Source organism: Muntiacus reevesi, chromosome 5 (genome assembly GCF_963930625.1).
Source record: "Muntiacus reevesi chromosome 5, mMunRee1.1, whole genome shotgun sequence".
Classification (NCBI taxonomy): domain Eukaryota; kingdom Metazoa; phylum Chordata; class Mammalia; order Artiodactyla; family Cervidae; genus Muntiacus; species Muntiacus reevesi.
The window spans coordinates 24,866,005-24,892,310 of NC_089253.1; the positions used below are offsets into that span (position 1 = coordinate 24,866,005).

General features: G+C 37.1%; 1 protein-coding gene across 1 annotated transcript in view; it reads right to left on the minus strand.

Annotated features, from left to right (window-relative positions):
• ZDHHC13 (zinc finger DHHC-type palmitoyltransferase 13) overlaps positions 1–26,306 on the minus strand; it is a 52,709-nt gene that overhangs the window by 17,914 nt on the left and 8,489 nt on the right. The window contains exons 2-10 of the mRNA XM_065937250.1: positions 18,335–18,480; positions 15,289–15,411; positions 12,641–12,718; positions 11,312–11,456; positions 9,851–9,915; positions 8,294–8,456; positions 7,764–7,889; positions 4,712–4,845; positions 1,564–1,666 (exon numbers count right to left, since the gene is read on the minus strand). Of these exons, the coding sequence (XP_065793322.1) occupies positions 1,564–1,666; positions 4,712–4,845; positions 7,764–7,889; positions 8,294–8,456; positions 9,851–9,915; positions 11,312–11,456; positions 12,641–12,718; positions 15,289–15,411; positions 18,335–18,480 (1,083 nt within the window). The remainder of the gene's footprint in view (positions 1–1,563; positions 1,667–4,711; positions 4,846–7,763; positions 7,890–8,293; positions 8,457–9,850; positions 9,916–11,311; positions 11,457–12,640; positions 12,719–15,288; positions 15,412–18,334; positions 18,481–26,306) is intronic.

Sequence of the window (26,306 nt, forward strand, 5' to 3'; positions counted from 1 at the left end):
AACTATGGTGGAGTAACATTTTTTGTTAATACTTACACGGCAAATTTGAAATAACTCAATGTAAAAACTACCACATTTCTTTGGTGCAAAATCTGAAAGAGCATGAGTTACCCACATTTTAAAAAGGCATCAAGAAACACAATTTTTAAACTATGTTTACTCCACTGCATATGAATTGGTAAATAAAAATATCAGCCAGCCCTTTTAGTACTACGTCAATTACCAAAGCATTTACAAGCCTTGGGACTTCTATAAGTGATGAAGTATTTTTGTATCACATAATGACATCACCCAAGCCTTTATTAAGCGGCGGTCATAAGGCCAGTGCTTAAAAAGCTGCCCTCAAATCAATAATTGAGATGAAAGTTAATGCAATAAAATCTTTTGAAAAGTCAAAATGACCCCCATGGTATACTGTGTCATTTATTTAAAGGAATCTGAAAAGTACTAGAGATGACGCTCAGAAATAAAGAGCATCATTAAAGTAAAAACATGCTATAATGAAGGGTGACAAATGTACTCAGAACTCATATGCCTCTCTCACTTTATATTTATTCCAATGAAAAAAAATGAGTGAACGCATCTCTCTTATAAGCAGTATTCTTTCAAGTGTACCACTCCCAGAAAGAGGAATAACAGAGAGTTAAAGGAATATGCTTAAAGGTACACGTCTATCCACCACATCCCTTCTTCTTCTGGCCTGTAAGGAAAGCAAGGCTTTGAATGGCTTCCTAGGGCCCTTTGAGGGAGAGAAAGGAGCCCGGAAAGAGGTGGGAACTCTGGAAACTGGAGAAAATGCATCCTTCTTGATGGGAGCTATAAATAGCTATAAACTAGAAGTAACCCCTATTCTCACTTTCAGATGACTGGATTTGGCCTGGGCCCTGCTCCTCAAGTGATAAACCAATCTCTTAGATGAGCTGCTGTTTTTTTAAACTACAAGTTGCCATCCACTAGTAGGTCATGAAAGATTTAAGTGGCCTATGACTCACATTTTCAAAAAAGGAAATAGAATAAAATACAAAAATGTCAGAGTAAAGCACATATTAGGATGTGCTTTTGTCTCACATATATTTTGGGTGGCAATGCAAATTTTACTGTGCACTGAAAATCACTGCCTTGGACAATAACACTGCACTGACCACTGCTGAGGAGGACACATTTCCTTCAGTATTCCACCTATACAGGTAATCTTGGTACTCAGATTTATTAATCGACTATAACTGCTGACCAAGTTAAAAGAACCATCTGACCTTAAAGAGAACCTCAAGGCAATACAGTAATTTTTATGGATCTAAATAATTCATAATTCATTCACTGTTTTAATATATTGTTAAACTGTTTCCTTCCTATGTGTAATTAATACTAAACACCTTCTGTTTCCATAGTGTATCCTGAGATCATGTCCAGAATTCAGCAGATTTCCAACATTAAACACCTTCAATCAAGACCATTAAATTAATATAAATTTGATTTACATTCCCTGGATCTCATCTAGTATCTAAATTTTAGTCATTTTTAAAAGCTAAATGAGATATGCGTTTAAATGTAAACTTGAAGGATATCAGGAAAGAATAAGATGAACCAAGTCATAAACATCCAAAAAATGGAACTCAGCAGAAAGACTGTTGGTAAGTATATAAGGCTCTTGTACCCGAGCAAGAACCTAAAAGAAAAAAAGCATAAACATAAGGTATTAGTGAAAGTATGAATCACATTCATTTCAGTTCTAAATTCCCTTAAATAATAATAATAGTGAGAATAAAGAAGACCTCAGATAACAACAGCTTTCACTAAGTGCTATGTGCCACTTTCCATGTGATAAGAGCTACACACCATCATCGCTTCATTTTACATGTGAGAAGACTGAAACACTGGGACTCTCAAAAAGTGAATGTTCTAGTTCCTGTAACTAACTTACACATTATTCCACCCCCAATAACACTATATTTTCAATTAATATTTTTTATTTCTATTGAAACACATATTTGTATTTTTGGCATGTTGTATTTTCAAATACACGTTATATTTTCAAAATGCAAAAATTTAAATCCCTAGAGAGTCATCTTCACATTTAACAAGCTAAATGCGAAGCTAGCAGTGTATTTTTGAAACACACAGAGGCACACAACCTTGAGCATTTCTATCCTATAATCAGCTTGTGAAGCAGACAGGTAACATAAAAAGATACATACAGGTTAACGGTGGCACTAGTCATCAAGCCCCAACCATCTTGCTTGGATCACAAACAAAATGGAAATCCACATAAAACTTACCCAAATGTTTACTATTACAGTTTCAAAAGAAGAAAAAATCTTTTACATTAAATATTCAATACAGTAAATCTAGACATGAATATAGTTTAGCTAGATCTATTTTAAAATTTATATCATAAAACAACAATGATTGAACACACATATTAAAGGGTTTTTAAAAAGCTATCAAGATCCTAAGCACAACTATGATAAAATAACACTTGGCAACAAGTAAAGATCCCACACCTCAGGCCCCCAATACGCTGCCAGAATAGGCCAACTGGAGCCCACATAACCTTCATGGCATGGCTTGTCTGCAGCAAAATTTGTTTGACCTAATTAAGTGGTGCAGCGAACTATCTTATTTGTAACAGCCTGCTACTACAACCTGTCTACTCTGACAGGTATCATATAGCAGCCTGGATCAACAGCCAACCTCCTGTGGAGCCTAGTAATAGTGGAAGTTTATAGCCTCTTACTCCGTGAAATTGGGACTCTAAAGAGTGGAAGAAATAAAAGTAGAATGGACAAAGCTGCCATATGCATTTGCCTCCCATTTGAACAGTGTCCATATGCTAACTAAGCATAGCATATGAAGCCCTCGACTCACAGTTTCTATATAAATATTTTATAACATGAGTTTCTATTAACACAAAATCTCAAATGCCCCTATCCTAGGTGAGTAGATATTGCCAGCCTTTGCTTTCTCTCTGGAAAAAAGAAAAAAAGTGATTGCAATTTGGCTTAAAATTTATTTGAAAACCAAGTCAATCCAATTAGTGGGAAATGAATGAATATCTCTAACTTACAAATTTTCTGCATAGCAAGCAATTTCAGGCATTTTACTATTTTTCAGAAACTTGAGCTTTTAAGTTCATTTCCAGCCTACTGTCCTGCTCTTGAATGACTAAGTGGTAAAATGCTGCTAATGCTTTTTTTTTTAAATAACAAAAGCAACTCATGCTTATTCCACAAAATGCTGGTAAGCAGACAAAGGACATAGGAACACTCATAATCACACCCTGAAGACAGCAACATGCACTTTCTTTTAGATCCTCTCTTATAGATCATCATCGTTACGTTTTCCTTTCCTTCAGTGACTGAAAATGTTCGAAGGAGAGACAAGTGTCCTGCTTGTACGGGCCTTACATTCCAGGAAACAGTAATTAAGCGCCATGAAGAAAATACAAGGGGAGGATACAGCAGAGCCAGTCAGACACGGCTTGGCTAAGGAGGGGATGCTGGAAGCTGAGGTCCATGAGACGTCTCCCGCTACGTAACAACACGGTACAAAACAGAGCCCTCCAGAAAGACACACGAGCAAGAGCCAAGGCCCCAGGTGGGTACGAACTCGTTGTGTTCTAGAAACAGAAAGAAGGCTGGAGGGCAGTGGAAGTAAGAGAGAATGCAGAGGGGAAGGGGTGATGACATAGCACCTCACCTGGACATCATTCTCAAAGGAATGATATGCTTTATGCAGGGAGGGCTTTATGCAGGGAGAGAAGACAGAAACTGGTGTTTTTTTTAAAGCCCACCCTTGATTGCTGAGTGAGGAGGAACTACAGTGGGGTAGGAGCTGGAGCCAGGAGGTCAGTGAGGAGGCCCGGCCTAAGGAGCCAGCTGAGGAGAGGGCGAGCGCAGGCCAGCTGGGGCAGGGCAGGGAGGACCTGGGAGGGCACTGGGTGTGGGGGGTGAGGAGCAGCGAAGAGCAGCGGGGGGCAGTAATCCCAGGATGGGGCCCACTCTACTGGGAAAGGGAGACGAAAAGAAGTGCTGGCTACCGAGTACTGAGTACTGCGCATCAGTCATGGTTTTAACCATTATATTTGTATTAACCACAAGGCAGGCATTGTCATAAACATCACCCTCATCTTAGAGGTGAAGAAATCGAGGCACAGAGAGGTAAACCAACTTGCTCAAGGTCAGACTGTCATGTGGTAAAGCGTGACTTGAACCCAGGCAATCTGACTCAACTAGTGACTACATATATACATATTTATAATGCATGAATATTTTATTAAAAATAGAACTATAGCACAGTTACTATTTTATAACTTCCTATGATTAACTTAGGTTGCTTCTTACCTAAACAACATTAAGAACTAAAAACAACTAGCTTAAAATGAATTTAGATTTAGAATAGAAAAAAACATGCAAAATAGTTACAAAAATCTTTCCATTATTCATTAACAATTCAAAAAGTGACCTAGGCAAAAAAGTGAGCTAAGATATTTATTTTCTGCCAATTGTCAATGCAATTAAATTAGTGGATTGACCGATTTGCTATCAGTCAAATCATATACCACCAAAGCCTTGCCCTCCCACCTTGAGGATCATTCTATGTGATAAGTAACATTGATAGTTCAATAAAAATCTGTGGCTCCAGCTAGTAACAATAAAAAAAGAGTACTCAAATTGGAAATGCAATAACCAGCTTTGCAAGGACTAATACACACCTTGGAAACAAAGATGTCAGAAAAAACAATATTATTAAAAGAAATCCTTTTAAAAGCCAAGAATCTGAATCGAAGTCCAATATATATCCAACAGCCCACATGGTAATCACAGAAAGCAGCAGCAGCAGGAAGACCTATTAAGAGATTCAGAATTTTAGAACTTAATGGATTTTACCTCCTAAGCACCTAATAATAGTTCAAAAGAAAAACTATTTCCTAAATATATAGTAAGTTAATACAACAGCACAAAAACAGTTTTTCTTCAAAATTGCTGATAGATAAATCTGAACTTTAAGAAATTACAAATCTTGAAAGCAATCTTTTAAAACTTTGCATTAAAAAAATGTTGCTTAAACATGTTTAGTTTTGCTGTCTTACACTCCAAGAAATGTTGATCTTCTAGAAATGTGTTAATGATAGCTGACATTAAAAAAAATAATTTTCAAACAGTATTATATGTCAGAAGGCATAAAGCTGGACAAAAAGACCACACAAAAATCAATATACCCAAGATTCAATGAAGAAAGTACAAAAGTTCCAATCTAGGCATTGCATGGTGCCATGCCCTAATAAAGAAGGTCAGAAGGAACAAGTTTGCAGAAAAGATGACTTTCATTTAGGGCATGTGGAATTGTAGACATCTAGGAGACAGCCAGGAGTCAGTCAGAAAAGCAGATCTACCATACAGGACAAAACTTAGTGTTTAATCAGTACACCGACTGGAAAGACAGGAATGAAAAGCATCCTGAGGACTGTGTGCAGGTGAATAGGGCAGAAGCTTGGCCAACAGAAACATTCAAGGGGAAAAAAGCTAAGTCCCAAAAGGTAAGTAGGAAAGTATGACCAGTATGACCAGAAAGGCAGGACGAGGACCGGAAGAAATGTTCCAGTCAAGCCAGAGAAGGGAGTTTCAAGAAGAGAGTAGTTCTCAGTGTCATATGTCACATGGAGGTCAAAGTCTGAAACACATCATCAGGATGCTATATAATATGCGTTTATTCCACAAAGTTAAAAGAAGGAAGCAACACTGTGGCTGTCTGTATTAAAGCCGGACACCACATCTGTGCAGTGCAGTCCCTTAACTGCAGTATGCATGACCTTTATATTCTGCTCTGTCTTCTTCAATCTTTACTCCTTTAAACCATGTTCTGAGGATGGATAATTTCAAATGATAGGAAGCCTTTAATATGCTTCCAATTCTAATTTGCATGATAACACATAATGAGCAAGTCTAGGGTGGTTTTTTTTTTAAGGTAAACTTAGAATCTACATGCAATATAATCTCAGAACAGAAATAACAATTAAATGTGAATCTCACAATTTTAATCGCAGATATAACACTCACGGATGAACCACACTATTTCCTTGTTCAACAAATATTCCAGTGTACATCATATGCTAGGCACTGTTCTAGGTACTTGGGAACACATCAATGAATTTAAAGTCCTTCTCTCATGAAGCCTAAATTCTAGTAGGGGAAGACAGACAAACGTACTAAGTGAATTTTTTAGTATATCGAAAGCTGGATGGAAGCTTTTTAAGGTTTTTGGCTTTTATTCTGGGAGAAAGGGGGAGACATCACAGTACTCTGAGCAGATGAATGATAGGATTTCACTTACATTGTAAAATTCATCTGACTGCTCTATGGAGAAGAGACCAGAGGTGAGTGGAGGCAGAAAAATGTCAGAGAGCTGCAGGAATTCACATAAAAAATAATGGTGGCTGGACCAAAATGTCATGGTAAAGTGGTGAGAAGAGTCAGATGCTGGATATACACTGAGGGCTGAACTAGCCAATATGTTTTTCTCATGGTCTGGTAACACAATATGACAAAGAGGCAAAGGTAACTGGAGAGTAAGTTGCCACCTGCTGAGATGGGGAAGCTCTAGACTGAATAGTTGGGGGCAGTGGGGAGGAGAGATCAGGAGCTCGGTTTTGGATGTTATACTGACGATGCCTTTTGGATGGTGAATGGATAAATCAAGTAGGTAACTGGATAGGTCTGAATTAGAGATACATTTGGGAGTTGTCAACATGTAGATGGCATTTAAAACCATGGAAGCACAAGAAACCACCAAGGGAATGACTAGACAGAAAAGAGGTCCAAGGACAAGACCCTGGGATACTCTACTAATGAAGCAGTAGAGGGAGCAGAGGAGATGGCAAAGGAGACTAAGGAGTAACTGTTATTTCTTTTTTCCTCCTTTCCCATACTTAAATGCAAAATTGGTGTAGTATTTGTGGGGATCCTCTGCACAGAAATCTCATGCCTGTTAATCTAGAATCTGAAGGAATTCTATACATTCTGAAGACAACGCTATCATATGTGAAGACGTTAAACAGTAAAATCAATTGAATATCCATTTTAACAATCCTAATTACATTCTCTATTACAACTTAGATTTTGCTGGACATAAGAGCAAGCTGACCATTCTAATTTTTTCTATCATTCCATTCACTTTTTCGTTGTTGTTGTTCACTTTCAACTTTAGAAGACCACCACTCAGAAGAACTGCCAAGTTAAAAAAAGAATAAAGGTTCGGTTTCATCTCTCAAAATTGTGAATGCTTTTGATTTTATGAAGTGACATCAAATGCCTGAAACTTACAACATCGTAATTTTTTAGGTTTAACTCTTCCTGATTCTAAGAAAACATTTTGAATGTTATTATTTCCCCTTTGAAAAAAATTTTAAGAGGAACAAGTTCAGAATAACTCCAATAAAATTCCTTGCAACAATGACTTTTCCTTTTGCTTCTCTAAGAATCTAAACCATTTGTGTTTCAATTCACTCATGAAATAACATGGAAATATGCTATGGTATTCACAAGGTAACATGGAGCTGTAGAGCCATCTAGCTGAGAACCAACAATAAATTGCCAGTAAAAGTGCCAAATTTCCAACTTTGGGTTATGGGATGTATGGCAGATATAACCTGCAGATACAATGCAGCAGTAGGCCAACTCCTTGGTTTTCCCTGATGCCTTCAAACACAAAAACAAATGGACAAAACAGTTCTTTCAGCCCACAGGATAGGCCCTGTATGAAAATACCTCACACTTCTGCAGCCATCTCCAAAGTCTGAAATTTTTGTTGGCTCGAGTTTTGGCCTCCGTTTTTAGCATGTGAATAATGAGCCGATTTTTGCTTTGCAGGGCCATGTCAAGAGGGGTTTCTCCCTATAAAAGAAAGAAAAAGTTCAATTTTATTTTTGATACAGCATAAGTGCTAAACTTTTTTTTTAATATTTATTTATTTGGTTGAGCCACATCTTGGTTGCGGCACATGCGATCTTTAGTTGCACATGCAGCATCTTTTATAGCTGTGGTGTGCGAACTCTTAGTTGGGGTATGTGGGGCCTAGTTCCCTGATCAGGGATTGAACCCAGGTTCCCTGTATTAGGAGCGTGGAATCTTAGCCACTAAGCCACCAGGGAAGTCCCAATGCTAAACAAGTTTTACAAACTCACGAGAATCATAGATTCAATGTATTTATTCCAAGGGTAGCCAGCTAATATTGTTTATATGTATCGTGTGGTAACTGCAGACGTAATAAGCTAAGAGAGATAAACACCTGGCCATACCTTAACATTTCGGACATCCAGGCTAGAACCAGCTTCCAAGAGCTTATCAACAGCATTAACATTTCCTGCTGCAACCGCCCAGTGAAGTGGAGTGTTTTGATGTATTTTATCAACTATGTTGAGAGAAGGATTAAACTTTAAAAGAAATCCAGTTGGTTCTGGCCTGTCTCAAAACAATAAAACACCAAGGATCATTTATTAGAATGATTTGAAGGGTAAATGTAAATAATGAACCTGTTTGATAATGTATCAATGAACCAATCAGTAAGTATTCTGAAAACTGCAGAACTTCTCTGTGCAGAATTCTACTCTAGGTGCTAATACTGGTGAGGCCCAAGTTGCTGCCCCAAGAGAAATCTATTAATTGTCTGCTACATAATGTAATTTTAACAACAATACAATGGAATAGTTGCTTTTGTTTTTCAAATTTTTATTTTCATGCTGCTGTTCTAATGATTAACTTTTTTAATTTTTTTTTTTACTTTGGCCAACATTAAATGCTATGTTATTTATCCAGTTAAAAAATTAAACATACAACATCATATTTGAGGAGACAAACCAAAAGCTAATTTCACATTCTCCCTCCAACCACTTATTACATAAAGTAGTATAAAAATGCCCTAAATCATTTATCATAGAAAGTTAAGGACTTGAAAGCAGAATTGAATTATTTTTTTACTTCATCGTCAATACTTTTACTTCTTTCATGACTACTCAAGAGATTCCTTTAATAAAACAATAATCTATTTTACTCATTCTATTCAGGATTTTAAAACATTATACATGACCTCAGAGTTACTAGCAAAGATGACAAAATGCTTTTTGACAAAATTCTACCCCAAATTCGAGCCCTACCAGTCTATGAACTAAAAGGAAATAGCATCAGGACTAATTCAGTTCCTAGGAGTGACATTCTAAGTAAAAGCAGACTCAGAAACGAAGTACAACACTGGAAACAAAACTGATAAAGGACAAGGTGCAACAAGTATTTGAACAGAAGAATAACAGAAGTTGGACAATATGGTGACCAATAATCACAAGTAGTAATGATAAAACACACAAAAACTTAAATATCTAAGTACCTGATATGAACATATAAACATGCTATTTTCATAATTGCAATTTTCAATTACAATTAATATTTTCAGAGTAGTCAACAATGTCAGAGAACTCTCAAATTTATTGTTTTTTGAAATGCATATTTATCATCTAGATTTCAAATTATGGGAGCATTTAAACCTGTAGCCATTCTTGAGAAACATGAACTAAGAAATGCAAATTCTGTTAATTAAGTATACGCCCTGGAATCTCCAGGTGATCTGTAAGGAAACTTTTTTCTTATTGGTAGCTTTCAAACTTTTCCCCAAAGCTATCAGAAAAGAGAAAATTTATTTCAAAGCTGCTTTTCTAACTACAACTACATTAAAAGTGCATGTCACAGACACAAGATGGAAAATCTTACTTTCTTCAGAAAGTTGTGTCACCTCACATAGAATAAGATACTTAAATTGCTAGAATCAAGAGTCAGAATAAGGCAATTCAATTAAACTTACTTACCCAAGTACTTTGTTAGCTGATAACATGAGAGGTGTCTGTCCGTTTACATCTATCGTATTCACACTCTGTTAAAAAAAGAAGAGTTGATCAGCCTAACTGTAAACACAGTCAAGCTTCTGCTTCCTCTCTTAGTAGAAGTACCTCTAATACATTCAACACCACCAGTGTGTCTACAAGGGTTCAGATATCATTTGAATAAAATAATGTTCTGTTTCATGTCCATAGGGTAAAAATCCACTGATTCCTACAAAATATTTTTAAAGGGAAAAATCTGAATATATGATTTTAAATGTTGTATGTTGTGAGTGGAAGAAGACAAAGGGACAGAAAAATGTTGATAATCACCATCAAATATGAGACAGTAGAGACCTTAGAAGTTATCTAGTTTAGACTTTAACTGACACATTAATTCAAACTATCACCTCTTGGACAAAGTCATCCAGTCTCTACTTAAACACTTTCAGTAAGAGTAAACTCTACCTTCTGAGGCAAGAATACAAAATAAATTGTATTTTTGAATTTACTATGTTTCAAAGAGTAAAACATGAAAAATTCTTTTCTATTTTTGAGAATACAGAAAATAAAAGGGAAATCATAGCTCCAAGAAGATATGGTCCACTTAAAAAAATGGGGTCCAATACCTCAACCAAGGGCCCCCAACCCCCCAAAAAAGCCAGTGACTGAATATTCTTACAGGCCTTGGAGGAAGAAGCCCAAAGTGAAGTAAAAGAGATGACTCTTCATACAGCTTTCCAAAGTGAGAACCAAGAGGTTATAATTATTCTACTTGAATTGCTAAGTCTAACAGAAAGTGCTTATTTAAAGAGAATACAGTCATTCCAACAGCATTCGTGCAAACATGTTTCCATGCCTGCTACAAATGAAACTACTGATATATAAACTAGTTGTTACCAGAAAGCATATCCCAGGAAAGCAGAACTGACAGTGAAACTCCCACTGCCAACAACCCATAATTTAACCAGTGCCATAAATGAATGTCTCTTAAGGCAAGTCATTTTTCATGGGATTACTTCAGGGAACAAAAAGAAACATACATTCAAACTGGTCTCCATTTGGACTCAAATAATGAAAGCAAATGATGGGTTAATTTAGTGATTTGACTACCATTTCCACATTCAACCAAAAGAAAAATACAGGCTTTGAAGTCATGTTTTTGAAAAACTCTGCAAATTACTGGGATCACAAGAAAAACTATTATAAGCTTACCAGTTTCAGAAACAACTATTATATGTTACTGAGCTAAATGACCTATCCTTTTTGCTCCAGTGAAGCTGGAAAAGCAGTATTCAATAGCTAGACTTACTGAGGCTAGTATTTGAACATTCAGGTATCTGTAAAAATGATTTTTATACCTTAAAAATGAGGACTATTACTAAAGATCCTCTCTGAGTCCTTTCAGATTTACAACAGCTAAAATACAAAATATGTCTCAAAACATACCTGTCCTTTAGAGATGAGATATGCTATAATGGGCATGTGCTGAAATAACACGGCCAGGTGGATGCCGCAGAATCCCTCTCCATCAATGAGAGCGGGGTCTGCACCATACTGCAGTAATAATATGACCATGGGTAAATGCCCTTGTCTGGAAAAAAAGAGAACAAAAATTATACTGTACTCTATAGTGCAAAAGAGAAAATTTCAGGGAGAAACTAATATTCCTAAGACATGAGGGACTGTGGTTATATATAGAGTATTTCTTAACAGTGTACAGATATTTAAAACACTGGAGCTTCTCTAAATATCTTTTACGTAGACATTCCAAACTTAGAACTATTTGGACAGTCCTTGAATGCAGGTAATAAGTTTATTAATAATAACCTCCCAATCTACCTTAAATCTTATGTGTAAGACTACTACAATGTATAAATAATTTTACATAACTAACAATAAAAATGGAAATTAAAAATCACTTGGACTTTGCCATTGCTATTTTAAAAACAAAAAGTAATCATGAAACAGGTATGTTGAATGTAGGGTAACAACTCCCAGACCACAGGTGGTAATACTGTTCTTAGGAACTACATATTTCTCTTTGAATACAGCTCATTTCTATGTAAAGTACTGTAGCTTCCGGGGATGAGATAACCCCAGATTCTTCAAAATTCTTGACTCCAGAGAAAAGACTGAACTCCTTGCCTTAAATGAACAATTATCCACTTCACTTTCAGGTTCGTTTCAGTTCCACCCATCAGAGAGAATGGAGTTAAATTGAAAGATGAAGAAGTTGCTACATATCCAAATAGACACTTACTAACTCCAACTTCAGATGCCAACCCATACCAGGGAAAAGAACTGATGGAGTTTACACTCACTAAATTACCACATTTGTCCGTGATCAAATATTAAAAATATTTACTTTAATTATAAAATATAATACATACAATTTAGTTTGGGCCCTCAATTAAACACAAAGACATCATCTACAGAAACTCTTTAAAATGGTATTTTTTTTTTTAATGAAGCAGTAAAAACAAAAGAGTCTTTTAAGTAGTCTGTAACAGCAATTCCTGTATGAACTACTAGTCATATATAGTTATTTAAATGCAAATTAGCTAAAATTAACTAAAATTAAAAACTCAATTCCTTAGTGGCATTAGCCACACTTTACATTTCACATGTGGCTAGTGGCGCTACCTTATGGGACAGCACAAACATTTCCATCTTCACAGAAAATTCTATGGCAAAGTGCTGGTCTGTAACATTCAGAACATACGTGAATCAGTTTTGATTCTAAATAGCAATTTCAGTATTTAAAGAAACCTTTACCTGATGGCCCAGTGAAGAGGAGTTGAATTTAAGTCTCCACCCAACTGATCTACCACAGCGCCTTTTGAAATATAAAACCTGTTAAGAGCAGACATAAATGAAAATAAGATTTAAAACTTAAAATTCATACTAAGAAAGAAAACATTCATTTTTCTTAGTAATAAATGTATTTGAAAACAGAAATTATAATAATGCCCCTCTCTAAAACACTCCGATCTGCAGAAGTCTGAAAGACTCACATAATAGCATCAAAGAGATCCCTGGTGAAATATTCTCATCATGTAAGTAATTACTCCTGCTGTCATGAGTATCCCTTTACAACTATACACTAAACACATAATAACTACTCTCTGCTGATTCTAACCACAAAACTCTTGAAATGGTTTATATTTCAGTTCAGTTCATTTCAGTCGCTCACTCGTGTCCAACTCTTTGCACCCCCATGAATCACAGCATGCCAGGCCTCCCTATCCATCACCAACTCCCAGAGTTTACTCAAACTCATGTCCATCGAGTCAGTGATACCATCCAGCCATCTCATCCTCTGTCGTCCCCTTCTCCTCCTGCCCTCAACCCCTCCCAGCATCAGGGTCTTTTCCAATGAGTCAACTCTTCGCATGAGGTGGCCAAAGTAGTGGAGTTTCAGCTTCAGTATCAGTCCTTCCAATGAACACCCAGGACTGATCTCCTTTAGGATGGACTGATTGGAAGGTTTCTATTACAGATGATCTATTTAACTTGCAAGAAGAAAGGTGAAACTATGTCACAACTAACAGCTTAAAGTTGGAATTACTACGTGGAAATAATGATGCTAAAAGCAGATAGCAAAAAAATAATTCAAAATTTTTCCAGAAAATTTCTGGAAAAATTTTTCCAGAAAAGTTAGACATTTTGAGTATTTCACTCTATTTTGGAGGCATAGATGGGATACATTGTATAAAGTGAAACTATAAGGTAAAGAGACTTATTTTCTCCTGTGGCTTACAGGAATTAGTCTCATTATTTCAAAGTTGTGCTTCACATATATTATGTAAAAACACCAGTTTATTCCCACAGAAAAGGAGTACGGCTGTGAGTATATCTCGTTATTCTAACCTTCAGTGTATTTTTACTTTCTTAAACCACAAGGATTTTAAATGTGTATAATACAAAACATATACACATTCATGTACACAAACACATTTTACATGCTAAAGATATAAAACAAAAAAAAAAAAAAACACAGGAGTGCTTTATGTAGGGAAATAATTTTATATAATCCAATACATGCCTAATCTAAAATGTATTCCATATTTAATTTTGCTATTAACTTAAATTATTCCCCTACCCATCCATTCCTCCTGGCATTATTACAATATAACAGTTTCAGTGATTCTTTTAAACTTGGTGAAACTATCTGTCCTATTGTGAAAAACGTGTTGTTATTGTTCAGTCACTCAATCATGTCCTACTCTGTGTGACCCCATGGTCACAGCATGCCAGCATGCCAGGCTTCCTCGTCCTTCATCATCTCCTGGAGCTTGCTCAAACTCATGTTCACTGAATCGGTGATACCATCCAACCATCTCGTCCTCTGTCATCCCCTTCTCCTCCTGCCTTCAATCTTTCCCAGCATCAGGGTCTTTTACACTGAGACAGTTCTTCACATCAGGTGGCCAAAGTATTGGAGTTTCAGCTTCAGCACCAGTCCTTCCAATGAATATTCAGGGTTGATTTCCTTAAGAATTGACTGCTTTGATCTCCTTGCCATCCAAGGGACTCTCAAGAGTCTTCTCCAGCACCACAGTTCAAAAGCATCAGTTCTTCGGTGCTCAGCCTTCTCTATGATCCAACTCTCACATCCATACATGACTACTGCAAAAAACATAGCTTGGACTATACGGACCTTTGTCGGCAAAGTAATGTCTCTACTTTTTAATACACTGTCTAGGTTTGTCATAGCTTTTCTTCCAAGGAGCAAGTGTCTTTTAAAACTTTCAAGGTTGCAGTCACCATCCGCAGTGATTTTGGAGTCCAAGAAAATAAAGTCTGTCACTGTTTCCAATGTTTCCCCATCTACTTGCCATGAAGTGATGGGAACAGATGCTACGCTCTTAATTTTTTGAATGTTGAGTTTTAAGTCAGCTTTTTCACTCTCCTGTTTCACCTTCATCAAGAGACTCTTTAGTTCCTCTTCGCTTTCTGCCGTAAGGGTGGTATCATCTGCATATCTGAGGTTATTGATATTTCTACCAGCAATGTTGACTCCAGCTTGTGCTTCATCCAGCCCAGCATTTTGCATGATGTACTCTGCATATAAGTTAAATAAGCAGAATGACAATATACAGCTTTGATGTACTCCTTTCCCAGTTTTGAATCAGCCCGTTGTTCCATGTCCAAAAATGTTCAAATTCATTGCCTGAACTGTGACTTCATTTTTAATTTTTATTTCTGGGCCAACGAGAGTCCTGGTCCAGATGATCTCTGAGGTCCTTTTCAATACTATGATAACCACTGTGCATGGCACAAAGTTCAAGCATTCATTTATAATAAAGGATTAGAGGTGGCTCAACATACATACTTGCACTTGAAAAGAGAAAAGACAAATGAAGGAAAGGTTTAGAATTATAAAACACACACTTAATTAACACACATATATCCCATCTTACTTTACAAGATCCAGCCTGTTATTAATGGCAGCCCAGTGAAGAAGAGACACATTTTCTTTGTCTGGTTGTCTGACATCATATCCTGCTTCTACCAACTCTTTACATCGCTCAAAAATGCCGTATCTGCAACAAGATGGAAAATAAAAGGCATGACTGATACCATTAACATAATTTCAGCTATCAAAATGTCTTTTTCTTTTACCATGTCTTTATCCAGTGTGTCTTTCAGCCAACACAGAAATATAACAATTAGCAAAGATATTCATAAAGTGGATGGGATGTAAACCCAAACAACAGAAGTAAACCTGGCTACTAGCTGATCAGACAGATGAATCTATTTGGACTTGAACCTGATTTTCTGAAATAAACTTTTAACATTCATAGTTTTCCTCTTTCAATAAGTTTCACTGGATCTTCCACTATGCACCAGGAAAGCATGGTGCTGATTCTGGACAATAATCTTATCCCCAAATCAAAGTCCAAGCGATGATCTCACAATAAGGGAGCGAGACTAAAAGCAAACTAGAATGGGATAAATTCAACAATAAAACATGGACATGGTGTAGGTACAGAAAAGGAAGGAATGATTAGCTCTTCCTGAAGTAGATGGAACATGATGTACAAGCTATGAAGGGAAGACATTTCAGGCAGAGGTAACAGCATGTACAAAAACCAGAGATATGAAACTACACAGATGTTTGGAGAAATAATAAGCAATTTAGCACTGCAGAAGCATAAAGCATAAGAAAGGCAATGGCAAGAGATGAGGCTAGGAGAGGCAGGCAAAGCCTGCATGATCCTTCTCTGCCATGCTGTGAAATTTAGTCTTTATGGCTCAAGGGGAAGCCAGTGCAGGTTTTAAAGAAGAAAGCACTCAGGCTTTGGGCTGTAAGAAAGATCACATTAGTGCAATATGGAAGCTAACTTGAGGTGAAGACTGAGAGACCAGTTTAGAGGCTCTTGTATTAGAGACAGGTGATCAGCAAAGGGAGCCTCAGGGAAAAGAATGGAAAGGAGGGAATGACTGAAGGGATACTTGAGAGAACTATTTATCAGAATGAAAAGTAGGAGAGAAATCTCTCTCTTTAATGCTAAAATAATTTTCAAAATCATTCATTAGCTCTATTTCTTTTCAATAGAAACTATTAAGTCCTACTAGATCATTCAGTTTCTTTGAAACTTACTTTTATTTAGAGGGACCTGAATGTTTTACTGTGCCTTCAAGGGTCAAAATCAAAACAAATGGCAGAATGTCTGTTTCCCACACTATTAAATAACTTCCACCTCATCAAAATGTGTACATGCCTGTCTTTATGGCATTTTTTAAAAGATAGATACCCATCTGACGAGAAGTGAAGATATTAGAGAAAATGAGTTGCTGATAATGATACATATATATATTTACGTTCTCCATCTTTTAAATATCAACTTTAACACTTTATTGGAAAATAAATACTCCCCTGTGATGACCGAGAGGGGTGGGATGGGGAGAGGAAGGAGGTTCAGGACAGAAGGGAGATATATATATATATATAAATAATTATGACTGATTCGTGTTGCTGTATAGCAGAAGCCAACACAAAATTGTAAACCAATTTTCCACCAATTAAAAAAAATTAATAAAAAATAATTGGGAATCAAAAAAAGAGAGATACTCCCTTTACATGAGAATCATAAAGAGTACAAATTATTTACGGACATTATGATTTAGAAAATAAAAAAATACCTATCCTAACTAGCTCTTTTTCACCATTCCCAAATACTACCTAAATATCTTCTCACAACCACTTAAGAAAGTCCAAGACCTGAAGAAAATTTTAGGAAAGATATATGAGTTTTTATTGAGATTCCCTATGATGTAGCCTAATTTTTCACACTTATTGTAACAGAGCTTTACTGAAAGCAGTGAAACATTTAAATGATTCCATTTTAATTAAAGTAAATATCTATTTACCTTAAGAACACTTCATATAAACACTTCATATAAACTTCATATAAACACTTCATATCATCTTCATATAAATATAACAATACAAACATTATCAAACAATATTCAACTAAAGTAGTGGTTCCCAGGGCCTCCAGAATTCATGTAAATTAGTAATTAGAATATTCAAATAATTGTCGATTACTTTTTAACAAACCTAAGCAATATATTAGTCTGTATTAAAGCCAAACAGGTTAACCAATCACCAAACATCTTCACTTTTGACAGAAACTATATCAAGTTTGTGCAGTAACATTGGTTTCTTTCATGCAGATTAGAAGCTCTGACAGGCAGGCCTATATTTGATTACTGATAACGTGGCCTACTAATTAACATAATCTGACAGGCAAAATATTTCAAAACATATTCAATGGCAAGAGATGTGGTAGATGTTAACAATCAGTGAGATCCATGAGGGTGAAAATGTTGGAAATAATTTAAGGCAAATACTCACAGGTGGCAATCTTAAGGAGAAACTTGAAACATTATTTCATTTTCAGTGAAAGCAAAACAACCAACTATGTTTCAAGTGGTCGGAAACTATAGTTTCAAGTGGTCAGAAAACCTGTTTCTATTTTACTGACTTTCTTCTAGGGCACCCAACAAAATAGCTACATAGAAAGTAATCAATAAATGTTTAAAATACCCCTACATGTGTGAGTTGTATTCATCTCATCTTCATATTTAGGTTGTAGTATAGTTTAAAAGCCTAAGATGTGTATTTCAAACTCAGAGTCTAGCATGAGTGTCATTTAAAACTATCTGCTCACTCAATGAACACTTATTGAGAACCTAATACAAGACAGAAACTGTGCAAAAGCGCTGGGGTTACAAAGATGGAAAAGACATGCTTTTGCTCAGAAGTTCACAATCTAATGGAAGAGACCATTAATAAAAAACTAAGGTGCACTGTATCAAACGCTCTGATGCTGGTATGACAAACACACTATCACTGGAGTATGAAGGGAGGAAGGTGTACACGGGAGTGCCATGAACTGCACATAGGTTATTGTAACTCAACAGAAACTAAGGATAAAGCAAAGCATTAGGCAGACTTACTGAGTAGCTTTTACAATGTCACAGTTACTAGAATCCTCTATAAGAGGAAGAGCTTCTCTCGCCTTGGCAAGTTCTTTGTTTTCATGCGCACACACTCCATGTCGACCAAATCCTGGAGGGTAGGGGCCATGGCTGTGATTCCTGCACTGAAGAGTAAGAGTAATTTGACAAGGCACAGCAAGAGAATCAACGTCACATTCAACTACATCATAAAGCATTTGGTACTATTGACAATATCTATCAGTTAAATGATTTGTTTTTCATTCTTAGAGGTATAGCCTACAGAAGATTTTCCTTTTAATTCTATTCACTAGGATTAGATGCTTAATATTAGAAAATTCCAAATTAGGTATTAGGTTGGTGCAAAAGTAATTGTGGTTTTGCACTGTTGAACTCTGCCTTTCAACACTGGAATACATTCTCAAATAAATGTAGTTATGTTATACGTCACTTTAACGCATACTTCTCACTTGGTTTTGTTCCTAATGACTTATTACCTGATGTTTATATTTATCTTAGACTATGAAATGATGTTAGACAAAAAGTAAATTCCAGTTATTTTTTAATTCAAGTTCAAAATGGATCGATCATAAAGCAGCAGAGACAACTCGCAACATCAACAGCGCACTTGGCTCAGAAACTGCTAACAAACAGTACGTGCGGTGGTGCTTCAGGAAGTTTTGCAAAGGAGACGAGAGCCTTGACGATGAAGAGTGCAGTGGACAGCTGTTGAAAGTTGACAACAGCCAATGGAAAGCCATCATCAAGCTACTCCTCTTACAACTACAGAAGGTGCTGAAGAACTCAACACCGACCAGTCTATGGTCATTCAGCATTTGAAGCAAACTGGAAAGCTGAAAAAGCTCAATAAGTGGGTGTTTCATGAGTTGACTGCAAATCAAAAAAATTGTTTCAAAGTGTCATCTTCTGTTATTCTACACAACAACAAACCATTTTTTGATTGTGATTGTGATATGCGACAAAAAGCAGATTCCATACAACCCCGGGTGACAATCAGCTCAGTGGTTGGACTGAGAAAAAGCTCCAAAGCACTTCCCAAAGTCAAACTTGCATCAAAATAAAAGGTCATGGTCAGTCTGGTGGTCTGCTGCCAGTCTGATCCACTACAGCATTCTGAACCCCTGGGAACCCATTGCATCAGAGAAGTATGCTCAGCAAATTGATGAGATGAACAGGAAACTGCAACCCCTGCAGCTGGCATTGGTCAACACGAAGGACCCAATTCTTCTCCATGACAATGCCCGACCACATGTCGCACAACCAACACTTTAAAAGTTCAACAAAGTGGGCCACAAAGTTTTGCCTCATCCACCATATTCACCTGAAGTGAAAGTGTCAGTTGCTCAGTTGTGTCTGACTCTTTGCAACTCCATGGACTCTAGTCCACCAGGCTCCTCTGTCCATGGAATTCTCCAGGCAAGAATACTGGAGTGGGTAGCTATTCTCTTCTCCAGGGGATCTTCCCAACCCAGGGATTGAACCTCGGTCTCCTGCATTGCAGGTGGATGCTTTACCATCTGAGCCACCAGGGAAGCCCTCATAGTCACCTGACCTTTCACCAAATGACTATCACTTCTTCAAGCATCTCGACAACTTTTTGCAGGGAAAACCCTTCCAAAACCAGCAGGAGACAGAAAATGTTTTTAAAGAGCTTGTTGAATTGCAAAGCACAGATTTTTACACTACAGGAATAAACAAACTTATTCTTGTTGGCAAAAACATGCTAACTATAATGGTTCATATTTTGATTAATAAAGATGTGCTTGAACCTAGTTATGATGATATAACATTCATGGTCTGAAACTGCAATAACATTTGCACCAACCAAATATTTCTGTCATAAAACAAAGGCCATCTGTAAAAGACACCAAAGTATTCTGTTACTTGTAATAGGTGGAGGGTCATGGTTCTTGACAGCAGGAAGGTCACCAAGCGTCTGCTTCAGGAAGTCATGGCGAATACACCCTAAGGCTACATCCCAATGTATAAATGAAATTCCAGAAGAGGAAGAGGAAATACTTTTAAATATTTGACTAAACAACAGCCAAAAACCTTCCAAATTTGGTGAAAATTATAAACCCATGGCTCCTACGAGCTCAACAAACCAAAGTAGCACCCAGCTCATAATATTACACCAAGGCATATAATAATCAAACCACTTGAAACCAATGATAAAGGATAGCAATCCATGGAAAAAGACACATCATGTTCAAAAAAGCAAAGAATGAACTCAGACTTCTTATCAGTAAGTACTAGCCAGAAGACAAAAGCAAGACAGTTTTAAAAATCTAAAGGAAAAAACAACCTGCAAACACTAACAAAAATATTCTTGAAAAATAGGAATGAAAGAAACACTTTTTTCAAACAAATCAAAGCTAAGAAAACTGCCAACAGACACTATCTTACAGGAAATAAAAAAGGATGTTCTTCAGGCTAAAGGAAAATAATACCAGACAGAAATCTGAGTCGATACAAAGAAATAAAGAATGACAGAACTACATGGGTAAATATGTATAATTACATGGGTCAACATAACAGACTTTTCACATTTTTTAATTTCTTGATGACAATAAACAGAAGTCTACTGTTACAGGAGATTCTTAAAATAGTATTTGCAGATAAAGTGGTAAGTAAACCCAAGAGCAACTTCTAAATAAATAAAGTCATGCAATAAGTCAATAGCAGAAATAAAATAAAATACTTAAAACATACTCAGTATCTTCCAAACTGCAGGAAAAGTAGAGGGAAAATGAACAAAGAACAGAGAAGGAATAAAACATATAAGGTAATACATTTATACTAAACTATGTTTATAATCACATTAAATACTCATGGTCTAAAGAAAACCAAATGAAAGGCAGTTTGTTAGACTGGATTTTTAAAAAAGCAAACACCAAGAAAACTACATGTCCTCTACATGAAACTCACATTAAATACAAAAACATACATAGGTTAAAAATAAAGGATAGAAAGAGATATGCCATGCAAAAACAAAATAAGCATAAGGAATTCAATGGTTCTATTAATATAAGACAAAGTAAACATCAACACAAGAAATATTACCAGAGATAAGGAGGGACGTTTCAAAATATTAAAGAAGGCAATTTATCAAGAAGATATAACAATGTTAAAAACACATGTGCACCCAAAAGGAACTTCAAAATTCATGAGGCAAAAAGAAAAACAGGAAAATTCATTATTAGAGTTGAGTATTTTAGTACTTCTTTCAGCTACTAGAAAAATAGAGAAATCAGAAACAGATGCATGTGTGCGTGCTCAGTCACTCAGTCGTGTCCGACTCTTTGGGACCCCCTGGACTGTAGCCCACTAGGCTCCTCTGTCCATGGGATTCTCCAGGTAAGAATACTGGAGTGGGTTGCCATTTCCTTCTCCAGGGGATCTTCCCGACCAAGGGATCAAACTCGCGTCTACCCTGTCTCCTGCACTGGCAGGCAATTCTTTACCGCTGCACCACCAAGAAGACATAACACTACCCACCAATTGGATCCAACTGACGTTTTCATAAAATCCCACCCAACAACAGAATAGATATGTGTTCCAAGTACACATGGACTATTCACCAAGACAGATAATATACTGGGCCATAAAATAAGTCTCAATAAACTTATATGGGTTGAATTCATACAGAGTATGTTCTCTGGCCACAGCTGGAATTAAATTAAAAATCAATAATGAAAGGATATGTAAGAATATTTGGAAACTAAACAACACAGTTGTAAATACAGTGAATTTTTAGCTTTAAATCCTTATAATGGGAAAAAGACTCTTGAGAGTTCTTGGACTGCAAGGAGATCCAACCAGTCCATCCTAAAGGAAATCAGTCCTGAATATTCATTGGAAAGACTGATGCTGAAGCTGAAACTCCAATAATTTGGCCACCTGATGCGAGGAACCAACTCATTGGAAAAGACCCTGATGCCGGGAAAGATTAAAGGCGGGAGGAGAAGGGGACAATAGAGGATGAGATGGTTGGATGGCATCATGGACTCAATGAACATGAGTTTGAGTAAGCTCCAGGAGTTGGTGATGGACAGGGAGGCTGGTGTGCTGCAGTCCATGGGGTCACAAAGAGTCAGACACGACTGAGCGACTAAACTAAACTGAATGGGAAAAAAAAGAAGAAACTAAAATAAATGACCTAAGCTTTTGCCTTAAGAATCTAGAGAAGGAAAGTAAACCCAAAGTAGAATGAATGAAACAATAAAGATAGGGAAATCCATGGAATATAAAAAAGAAGAAAAATGCAGAATCACTGAAACCAAAAGCTGTTCTTGGGACTTCCTTGGTAGTGCAGTAGATGGGAATTTGCCCATGGTTCCATCCCTGGTTGAGAAATTACATGGGCCATAGCGCAGCTGGGCCTGTGTGACACAACTACTGAGCCCACGCTCTAGAGCCCACGAGCCACAGCTACTGAAGCCCATATGCCTCGAGCCTGTGTTCCGCAGAAAGAGAAGCCACTGTAATGAGAAGCCCACAAATCTCAATGAAGAGTAGCCCCTGATTGCTGAAACTCAGAAGCCTGCCAAAGCAATGAAGACCTAGGGCAATCAAAATAAATAAATAAAAATTACCAAAAAGGAAAGAAAAACATAGTGTAAAGTTTTTCTTTAAAAAGCTGGTTCTTTGGAAATAATAAATCAATAAAATTGATAAACCTCCAGGCTGATCAAAAATAAAGATGTCAATGACATATAGCAGGTTTAAAAAAGAGGACACTTACAAGATTCTGCAAACACTAAAAGGGTAATAAGGGACTTCTGTGATCATGTTTATGCCATTAAATTCAATGACCTACATGAAATGCAAAAAATTTTCTCAGAACACACAAGTTATCAAAATGGAATTAAAAAGAAACGAGTAGCACTCTGTCTATTAAAGAAATTGAGTTCATAATTTTAAAACTTCCCAGTAGGGACTTCCTCGTAGTCCAGTGGCTAAGACTCTGTGCTCCCAATGCAGGGGGCCCAGGTTTGATCCCTAGTCAGGGAGCTAGACCCCACACGCCACACCAAAGGGTTCACATCCCACAGTGAAGACCTGGCGTGGTCAAGTAAATAAATAAAAGTATTAAACAAACAAAAACTTCCCATCAAATAAAAACAAAACAACTCCAGGCCCAAGTAACTTTTAACCAGCAAACATTAGGAAAACATTCAGGGAAGAAATTATACCAACTCCTTTAGAATACAGACGGATTGCTTACTAGCTCATTTTAGGAGACAGCATGATCCCAAAAATAAGACCAACAATGGAAAGAAGACAATCTCTTTAACAAGTAGTGCTAGGAAAACTGGTCAACCACTTGTAAAAGAATGAAACTAGAACACTTTCTAACACCATACACAAAAATAAACTCAAAATGGATTAAATATCTAAATGTAAGACCAGAAACTATAAAACTCCTAGAGGAGAACATAGGCAAAACACTCTCTGACATAAATCACAGCAAGATCTTCTATGACCCACCTCCCAGAATATTGGAAATAAAAGCAAAAATAAACAAATGGGACCTAATGAAAATTAAAAGCTTTTGCACAACAAAGGAAACTATAAGTAAGGTGAAAAGACAGCCCTCAGACTGGGAGAAAATAATAGCAAATGAGGAAACAGACAAAGGATTAATCTCAAAAATATACAAGCAACTCCTGAAGCTCAATTCCAGAAAAATAAATGACCCAATCAAAAAATGGGCCAAAGAACTAAACAGACATTTCTCCAAAGAAGACATACAGATGGCTAACAAACACATGAAAAGATGCTCAACATCACTCATCATCAGAGAAATGCAAATCAAAACCACAATGAGGTACCATTACATGCCAGTCAGGATGGCTGCTATCCAAAAGTCTACAAGCAATAAATGCTGGAGAGGGTGTGGAGAAAAGGGAACCCTCTTACACTGTTGGTGGGAATGCAAACTAGTACAGCCACTATGGAGAACAGTGTGGAGATTTCTTAAAAAACTGGAAATAGAACTGCCATATGACCCAGCAATACCACTTCTAGGCATACACACCGAGGAAACCAGATCTGAAAGAGACACGTGCACCCCAGTGTTCATCACAGCACTGTTTATAATAGCCAGGACATGGAAGCAACGTAGATGCCCATCAGCAGATGAATGGATAAGGAAGCTGTGGTACATATACACCATGGAATATTACTCAGCCATTAAAAAGAATTCATTTGAATCAGTTCTAATGAGATGGATGAAACTGGAGCCCATTATACAGAGTGAAGTAAGCCAGAAAGATAAAGAACATTACAGTATACTAACACATATATATGGAATTTAGAAAGATAGTAACGATAACCCTATATGCAAAACAGAAAAAGAGACACAGAAGTACAGAACAGACTTTTGAACTCTGTGGGAGAAGGTGAGGGTGGGATGTTTTGAAAGAACAGCATGTATATTATCTATGGTGAAACAGATCACCAGCCCAGGTGAGATGCATGAGTCAAGTGCTCGGGCCTGGTGGGCTGGGAAGACCCAGAGGAATCGGGTGGAGAGGGAGGTGGGAGGGGGGATCGGGATGGGGAATACGTGTAACTCTATGGCTGATTCATATCAATGTATGACAAAACCCACTGAAAAATAAAAAAAAATTTAAAAATAAAATGAAAAAAAAAAAAAAAAAAAAAACCCAAGACATTCACAGTAACAAAAACTAGACTTAATACCCTTCATGAATACACATGTAAAGATCCTAATGAAATGTCAGCAAAATTGTATTCAGTGATTCAAATATAAAAAGCATAATATACATTACAACCAAGCTTAAACATTTCAAAAGGTATCAGTATAATCCATCATCTTCACAAAATAAAGATACCCAATTCAGCAGAACAAAAGCCTTTGACAGAATGCAACACCCATGCATAACAAACACTCTTGCCACAGTAGGGAAAGAAGGGGATTTTCTCAACCTGATAAAGAGCATTTACAAGAAATCTACAGGGCTTCCCTGTTAGCTCAATGGTAAAGAACGCACATGTCAATGCAGGAGATACGGATACGACCCCTGATCTGGGAAGATCCCACATGCTGCCAGCAGCTGAGCTCATGCACCACAGCTACTGCGCCTGTGCTCTCGAGTCCAAGAACCACAGCTACTGCACCCATGTAGCCCGACTACTGAAGCCTAAACACAACAAGAAGTCACCGTACGAGAAGCCCAAGCGCTGCAATAGAGAGCCGTTCCCTGCCCTCCTCAACTAGAGAAAGGCCCACATGTGGCAACAAAGACCCACAACAGCCAAAAATAAATGAATCATTTTTTAAAAATCTACAGCTACCACACACTTAACAGTAAAAGACTGAATGTTTTAAGTGTAAAGACTGAGATGAAACAAGAATGCCCACTATCACCACTTGTCATCAACAGTGTAATGAAGTCCTGGACAGAGCAAGAGCAAAGGAAAGGAAAAGTGTGTACAGGTTAGAAAAGAAGCAAATCCACCTTTACCTGCAGACAACATGATCATACACACAGAAAACCCGAAGGGATCTTTTTTAAAATTTACAATAGCATATACAATATAAAATACCTAAAAAGATTTTCTACTGTACCCAGCATGTTTAGTTGCATTTAAGGGAGAGGTTCACACCAAATATCTAGCAAATCATTCCTGGAGATCCAAACTGGTTTTTTATTTTATAACCCCATCTATGGTAAAGATACCATAAAGTTTTTACCAGACTTTTATCCACCTTATTCACCAGACCTGTCTCTGAACAACTTCTCATTGTTTAAAGTGAAGCTGCTCAGCCGTGTCTGACTCTTTGCGACCCCATGGACTGTAGCCCACCAGGCTCCTCCGTCCATGGGATTTTCCAGGCAAGAATACTGGAGTGGGCTGCCATTTCCTTCTCTTTGCAATCCCATGGACTATAGCCTACCACGCTCCTCTGTCCATGGGATTT